Source organism: Prunus persica, chromosome G6 (assembly GCF_000346465.2).
Source record: "Prunus persica cultivar Lovell chromosome G6, Prunus_persica_NCBIv2, whole genome shotgun sequence".
Classification (NCBI taxonomy): Eukaryota; Viridiplantae; Streptophyta; class Magnoliopsida; order Rosales; family Rosaceae; genus Prunus; species Prunus persica.
In genome coordinates, this window is record NC_034014.1 from 30,685,012 (window position 1) to 30,692,850 (window position 7,839).

A 7,839-nucleotide genomic window follows, 5' to 3' on the forward strand; every position below is an offset into this window, starting at 1 on the left:
CCTAAGAAGACAAATCCGACTTACTGGTGGTGTTACTGTGAGAGTACTGCAAGATCAAGCACAGTTTTGTGGGAAAAATTCTTTTCTCTTTTTTATTTTTATTTTTTCTCCTTGGAAGAGGAAGGATCGCAATATTGTGCATGAAAAGATATGTAGTTGAGATATGTGTGAAACTAATTCAAAGAGACATAAATTAACTAGATATATAACTAATCAGAATAAACTGTAAACCCTCTCTCTCTCTCTCTCTCTCTCTCTCACACACACACACACACACACATCACTGTCTCTTTTGGCTCTTGAAATCTCTCCAATTGTTCCTTGAGATTTGATACCTGCATTGCATATCAAACCAAATTGATAGGAAACGGTTACTAAATCATGAATTTGTGGAATTATGATTTACAAAGCAAAAAATAATTATACAACTCGCTAATTAGGATCAATCCCCTAGACCCAGAGAGAGAAATTTTTAATTAAAAAAATGGTGTCATATTTTTACAATTGCTTGAGTTGAGATTGTCATACAACCGTGCGCAGTGTAAGGCATAATCTGAGAGTCAGGCAGGACACACTGAGTGCTATATTACAATCCCAACCTCCAACTGTTGCGTTTATTCGTTTTCAGTAAGAAGTTTTTTTAATTTTTTTAATTTTTTTTATGTATATTATTTGTTAAAAAAGAAGAAGAAAGAATTGATACGAGTACTTTTTGTAGGTAGCCATTTTGGTCAACACTCAACAGTGGGATTTGTGTCTTGTTCCTTTTCTTTATAATTAAGTTGGGAGTTTTTTCGGATGCACTTATTAACTTGGATTATTTTATTGATAATTTTCATGTGAGAAACTTGAACTTGAGTATTTAAATTTTGCATACAAACCCTATACAATTAATATTATTGAAAACCTTATAACTAATTATGATCAGCAATTGGCCTAATTGGCATATTTCAATGAAACCCTAATTGTTCGAAATTGATCATACAGAACAGAACCAATTAACGCCACTTAATAGATATCCATTTTGTGGCCTCAAGTCAAGAGCGGAAATAACAACAAAAACAATGAAAAGAAGAAGGAGAAAAATGATCCATCAATGGATATGACAATGAAAATGACAAACAACGCACATATAATTTGTAAATGTAATAGGGCATACCTTAATTAATTCGATGCAAGTTGTTGAAAGTAAGGAAATGATGGAGGAAATCCTAATTAAGAGGGATCAATGGTTCGGCGATCGTCGCCAGCAGCAGCCCTAGGTTGCTGGAACTGATGAGTGAGTTGGCCATGAATGCCACCCGCGGCGGCGGAGACGTTCATGGCTAAAAGGCTTGCATCGTAGTTGTTTCCGGCATCAAAACTCCTGATCATCATCTGTTGCTGATGTTGATGGTCTCGATCTCTAGGGAAAAACTGGTGGGGGTAGTGATCTCGGCCTCCGCCGCCGCCTGAAATGAGATTGATTCCCATCCCCAAGTTGTTGTTGTTGTTGTGTAAGGTGGAGGAGGAGGACTGTAAATGAAGAGGGTGGTGGGTGTGGGCAGCGGCAGCAGCGGCGGCGGCGGCTATGAGACCGTGGCTGGCAGTGAGGCCGTGCTGCAGGTTCTGATATTTGGAGAGTTCGGATTTGGCACAGGTAAGATCCATCTGAAGCTGGCGGAGTTGGTGTTGGAGGAGAGAGATGACTCCAACGCAGCCGTAGACGGGATCGCGGAGGCGCATGTCAGCCTCGTAGGCAAGAGAGTTGACGGCGTCCTCACGCTGGTGGGGGTGCAACTCGTTAAGCAATTTGGTGACGTTGCTTGCCCCGAACACTTTGTGAACGTTTGCAAACTTCTGCGGCTGGTCCGGTGGGAAGTAGGGTGCAAATACACACTCTGGCTGGCACTTGCGTCGCAGGAATTTGCACGCCGCGCATGGCGAATTCGACGACGACGATGATGATGCCATCATTCCACCTCTTCCTACTCTGCAACGATTAATTAATTAATTAACTAATGAATGTCCCGGGCCTTATTAATATTGATTTTGAATTCTTGCACTCAAGAACAAATGAGTCTACTTTTGACAATAAAAAAGGAAGAAACGTACTTGTAGGAAAATAATTAAAGATTCTTGAATAGAACCAAGTAGAGAACAAGTATACACAAAGAAACAAATTTGGATTAGGAGGACGAAATGCGAAATCTATGGCAGCCGCTTGGCCATAATGGCATAATTTGGATCAGGATACTAAAGGCAGCACCGATCAATCAAAGTTGGAATTTCCCTATGAATTACCTTAATCAATTCCAAAAAAAGAAAAAAAGAAAATCAAAGTTGGAAATAATCGAAATTTGCCCGAGTTCATCCGAAATTGGTATGGCGGAAGGAGAAAGTGAAAACAGAGTACGAAAACATTGACATATACCCTGCTGCAGGATCTGGTGCCAGCTATTCTTTCCTAATACCTTTTTTCTTAAAAAAAAAAATCAAAACAAAATCTTTTTCGTTTTGAGTCAAGTATAAGAGATCTGGCTTACTGCTGTAAAAGGCAAGTTAGATAATATACAGTGAGTAATGAGCATATATATACATGAATATTATACATATAACTAGTATTTTCTAGTGTAGTTCTAGTTACCCAGAAACCCTAGGCGGCAGCGGTGCAAGTATCTGTTGACTTGATGATGATAGCTATTAGCTAGAGAGAGGAGAGGGATGGAGGAGAGAAAAAGAGATAATTTGAGGGCTGGGTCGTGGGTGGGTAGGGTTTTGATTTTGAACCTTGATGATGAGGAAGGAGAGGGAGGAAGCATAAAGTAGTTTGTATAATAATATTTAAATTAAAAAGAAAGGTGATTTACCCGTGGGTTTGAGCTTGAGAGATTGGATCTCGTGAAGGAAGGAAGGAGTTCAAGGAAAAAAGGGCTCTCTATCTATTTCACTGTTTTCGATGAACACTTTGGAAGCAGATCTTGCTTGACTTTCATACTAAAGATATAGATAGATAGATGTATTACTTCATTTTTCTGTCTCTGCAAAGATTTATTATATCAAACGGGACTACTTAGTTTTAATTAATTCAAGACTTTCTTGGGATGATAGTAATAATAATAAGCTTATCAAAAAATAAATAAATAATGTCTATAAAAGCAAAAAACAAAGGCTGGCCATGGGATGGGTCCTCCTGGGAGCAAGAATGAAAAAAGAATAAGAATTAAGAGGAGTCTGACTCAATGACTCTCTCTGACTATGTGGGGGGAGGGGAGGAACTTTGATGAGAGAGAGCCATTTCTCTTGTATTCTTCTTCCTTTATATATATTGTCCTCAAAGTTTAGCAAAAAGAATAATCATACTATTTATGCTAGCTGAAATTTTAAAAGATGACAAATGGGAGGAGAGAGAGAGAGAGAGAGAGAGAGAGAGAGAGTACTTGTGGTGGCCTCGATTTCTTCGGTCAAACCTTCTTATTTTCTTGATGAAACTTTTACTAGCTAGTAGACTTTGTGAATATGGAACATCAACACGAAGCCTTCCAACTATATAATTCTCATCTCTTGAATCTCCTCCACTGATGACTGATGGATGTTTATTTCTTCTTCTATCTTCTTCTCTGTTTCAACTATCTGGTTTTTTCATTTTCTTTTTTTCTTCTGAGCTGAGCTACTTTTGAGGAGAAGGAAGCGGTGGAGGATACCTATATATATCTAAGAGGCTTCATGCAATGTCGTCTTCTTTTTAATTTGGCACTCTTTCTCTTAGGGATGGCTTCTAATTGTTCGCCGGAAAAACAAATGGCACGGAATAAGCATATAAAGATGATGATCACACAAGGCAGTCCTAAGGCTAAGGAAATGACTCGTACATGACTTGAGTACCGTACGTTGAGGGAGAGAGAGATATATAGCCTTGGGTGCGAGGCAGGGAAAATTCTCCCAGAAGCAGAGGCTAAGAAGACGCGGAGAAAGCAAACACAGAGTTGATGATGAGTTGGTGTTGGCGAGTGGGCGGTCAGATAGTGATAGAAAAAAGGCAATTTGGTTGAGGGCCTTGATCTTGACCTTCAGGTTGAGTAGGGTATATTACCACTATTAGAGTGGCAGTACATAATATGGTATATAAATGTGGTAATGCTTATGCCTAGTATTATTTATTTAACATACATTACATTAACTAATTAACTAATTAATTATAGGGAGGGGAAGGGAAGGGAAGGATATCTATGATCTATCTCTCCCTCCCTCCTCCTAAATTTTTTTTCTTATAATAGGAATATCACTGTTTTGTTATCCCCAACCAATAATACAATTACATGTAAAAACATTATCTCATGTATCATTGTGTTCACTGACGGAGCCAATGCATGCCCAGAGTGGGCACTGGACCCCTCTCAAATATTGTATAGACAATTATATGTTAGTGATATTGTAAAAATATTATAAAATTCCTCACAAATTCTTAAATACCCACTATTTTCTTTGCTTCTCTTTCATTCTCATGTCTAAATTTCTTTTGAATTGCATGTATTTGTTATCATAAAAGAGTGATAGGTTATTTATTCAAAAAATTAAGAATTTTTTTTTAGAGAAATAGGGATTTCTTAAAAACTAGGTTGATTTGTCATAAAAGAAAATGTTTGAATTTTTAAGGGTGCCCCCTCTTATTTAAATTCCTAGCTTCACCTCTGATTGTGTTATTGATCGGGAATAGCAAAAAGTGTTATCCCCATTGCATAAGAGTTTCTCTTCCCTCTTTCAGCCTCCCATCCTATCTCATTTTAATTTCAACGCGATGTTCGTAGTGACATGACCCATCTTCTCATCCCCAGTATGTACGGTAGCTACAAGTTGTAGCATATCTTTCTCTCTCTCTCTCTTTTCTATTGTTTGATTTTAAAGGAAAATGTTCAGGCTTATTATGTTTTTATACTACATTGTGTATAATCTCTTTAATATAGGTGGACCCCACTGTATTAATGGACTCCACCTCTATATTAGAACACCTCCAGTGCTCCCAATTTGCCCGGACAGGAGGGGGTCTAGGGCCTGGGCTTGGTCTCCAGCGCGCAATAGAAGATTGGGCAGTTTATGGGCTCCGCAAGCCTGGACAGGCCCAAAGGCAAATTTTGCATGGGCTTGCTGACGTCATTGATGACGTCAACAACGAAAAAAAAAATCGAAAAAAAATATTTAAAAATACCAAAAATGTGATAAGTCCATTATTCGCTGCCCAGTGCCCACACCACTGTGGGACTACCCATGTCTAACATTCTAGTTTAATAATATTTGCATCGCCTTTGCAGATATTCAGATTAATTATTATTTATTTTTTAAGTTGCAGATATTCAAATTACCCACTTTATCACCGTAATTGATACACAGATTTTAATGTTCAAAACATGTATATATTGGTCAACGAAAATATTCAATGCGGCTAAATCACTCACCCAATCAATTGAATCCAAGATTTTGTGTCTGTTTTGTTAAACATTACGAAACAACAATAATGATGAAGAAAAACAAAACAAATAAATGAAAATGAAGAAAGTTGATGATGGGCTTGGAATAGCGATGGCTTGGTCCAATTTGAATTTAAAGTGCAATTTTGTAAATATGCAGGATGTTTAAATCATTTTGAGCTTTCCGCAAATGAAATAAACAATATTTGAGTAGAATGCTTTTCTTGATAGTACTAAGGGCTATAGTGGAAGTGGTAAGTTTATCTAGCTGCAGAGGTAGAAATAATGGCACCAGAAATAATATTAAGCTTCATCGTCGAGAGGGAAACAGCCTGGATCACCAGCTAAGGCCCCTAAATGACCGCTTAGTGATAAAGGAGGTAGGGGTGTAGAGACAGTCAGGAAGTTTGCCTAGAAGCAGCCACCCTTGAAAGAGTGGGTAATAGCTCACTGATCGAGCGCTCTTGCGCCGAAGATGAACGGAGCTAAGCAATCTGCCGAAGATGTGGGATGTAAAAATGCATCGTGTGAGATCGTCAATATTGTACCAAGGGTGTCTTTAGAGTATACTGAATCAGTATAGCTATCCTTCTTCTGACACAACAATGCAATTTCACAATCAGTATCGAAATGAAGGAAAATAACGAATTGTATCTCAAATTGACGAGTTACAGAAAAATCCATTAGATAATGAACTATTGGTTTTAAGCCATCCCCTTGTACTTTTTTACTTGGAATAATATCATATCGCTTCTTCTGGCTAAAAGAACAAAGAAAACAAAATACATCATCGCTTTGAAGTGGTGCTCTGGGATTCTGCTTCTTTCAGTCGCAATGTTACTTCAATTCCATCTTTTAATTAAAAGATTGAATAAAGCAAAAATAAATAGGATTATAACTCAATTGCCAAAAGAAAAATGAAAGAAAGAAGCATATATATGTTCGTATGCATGCACGTACTTATGTTTGAGAGCTATATATATATCTATAGATATAATTAATGTAGTCTCTTAAATTAATTAGGCAGTGCCGTGCCGTGCAATATTCTTCCAAAACCAGAGCTTTCACGAATGCATGGGAAACCGTGAATTGGGTTTTTTATGATCTTTTTCTTCATGATGACATTCACGAGTAACTGATTTTCTAGCATTCATCACTCTCTGCACCATTCTACTTCCCAAAACTTGCGTTCCATTTCCTGTTTGAAATTGAATTCTTCCTTTTAGACTAGCAGTAGTAGCCTCCTCCTGCACCTCCACTACTTTCCGACCCCTGGAGACGCTTGGTGAGCATGATTGCCTCCTTGGTAATAGTTTTGCGGCAGGTTGATGATGATCAGCTGCTTTCTGTATCTGGTGCGTCGACGCGCTGGCTCGACCCCGTCCCCGTGTGGTGCTAGCAGATGTTGAGCGTTGTTCTGTCCTCAGATTAGGAGGAGGTTTTTCGTCACAAAAGCCAGCCGCAATTTGAGTCGACGATGACACAATGGAGACTCCACCTCTTCTAGTGCTTGTGCTACTAGCTGTTGTTGGCTTTGCTTTTGAATATACCATTTTCACTCCTTCCTCCATGGGCCTGCTCGACGAAACAAAATCTGCACCACTAATACTACTACGGCTTCCATCTTTTTGGTCGATATTATTGGCCTTATAACTTTCATTGACCATATTATTATTATTTGCTGACCTTTTTAATCTTGTGAGGTCACCGTCAGACTCAACGGCTGCTTTCTGGTTGAGATGATGATTAACTACTGCTGGTACCGCTCTTGCTCTTGCTTTGCTACTGTTTTTTGTTTGGGCGTTAACGTTCGATGATACTGTGCTGCTGCTGCTACTTCGTCTTTGGCTCGGGATCATGACAGGGATTTTCTGTTTTGGCCTCCCATGGCCATTTCTTCTCTCAACTGCCTCTGAGTTGCAATTGCCACCTGCAAACTGGTTTAATGCTCTCGTTCAATTCCTTTCATTAGTTAATGCAAATAATGAATATATATGACTCAGAATACGGGACCATATATACTACGTATACGGTATACCAATGAATGAAAAGTATAATACACCCAAGATCGACGAAAAAGTATTAACATTATTTGTATAAGAGCCATCGGTCGGATGTTAATGGCCACCGCTAGGATTCTGTTGATAGTCAAGATTACAAGGTTCTGTACTACATGACTGACAGTCTAAAGGGAGAAGAAACTGTACATCCTGACTGGTCGGTGAAAAACCGGTGACCAGTCGACAGACCCATGATAGAGTGTTAGTACGAAATTTGTGTCGCCATTTCCTAGACACTAGCATGAACTCTAGCATAGACTCTAAACGCGCTTTGATAGAGTCTAAGGACATAATTGATGCTGGTAGGATTGATGTGTTAGTGTTTTGTATTTTAG

The 7,839-nt window shown here is 38.7% G+C and overlaps 2 protein-coding genes across 3 annotated transcripts in view; both read right to left on the reverse strand.

Moving 5' to 3' along the window:
• On the reverse strand, positions 1 to 3,038 carry LOC18772010 (LOB domain-containing protein 6). Of its 2 annotated transcripts, XR_002272106.1 has the most exons (3): positions 2,627 to 3,038; positions 1,160 to 1,972; positions 1 to 335 (listed from the first exon to the last, which is right to left on the reverse strand). XR_002272106.1 is itself a non-coding variant. In XM_020566347.1 (2 exons), the coding sequence occupies exon 2, from the start codon at positions 1,954 to 1,956 to the stop codon at positions 1,216 to 1,218; it is 741 nt and encodes a 246-aa protein (XP_020421936.1). In that variant the 5' UTR covers positions 1,957 to 1,972; positions 2,627 to 3,038; the 3' UTR covers positions 885 to 1,215. The 2 variants fall into 2 exon arrangements, 1 of the variants encoding a protein (XP_020421936.1); XM_020566347.1 differs by lacking the exon at positions 1 to 335 and having other exon boundaries at positions 885 to 1,972.
• The window catches only part of LOC18773758, a 6,409-nt gene continuing 4,890 nt past the window's right edge, over positions 6,321 to 7,839 (reverse strand). Inside the window, exon 4 of the mRNA XM_020566881.1 lies at positions 6,321 to 7,381. Coding sequence (XP_020422470.1) covers positions 6,509 to 7,381 — 873 coding nt within the window. The 3' untranslated portion in view covers positions 6,321 to 6,508. The remainder of the gene's footprint in view (positions 7,382 to 7,839) is intronic.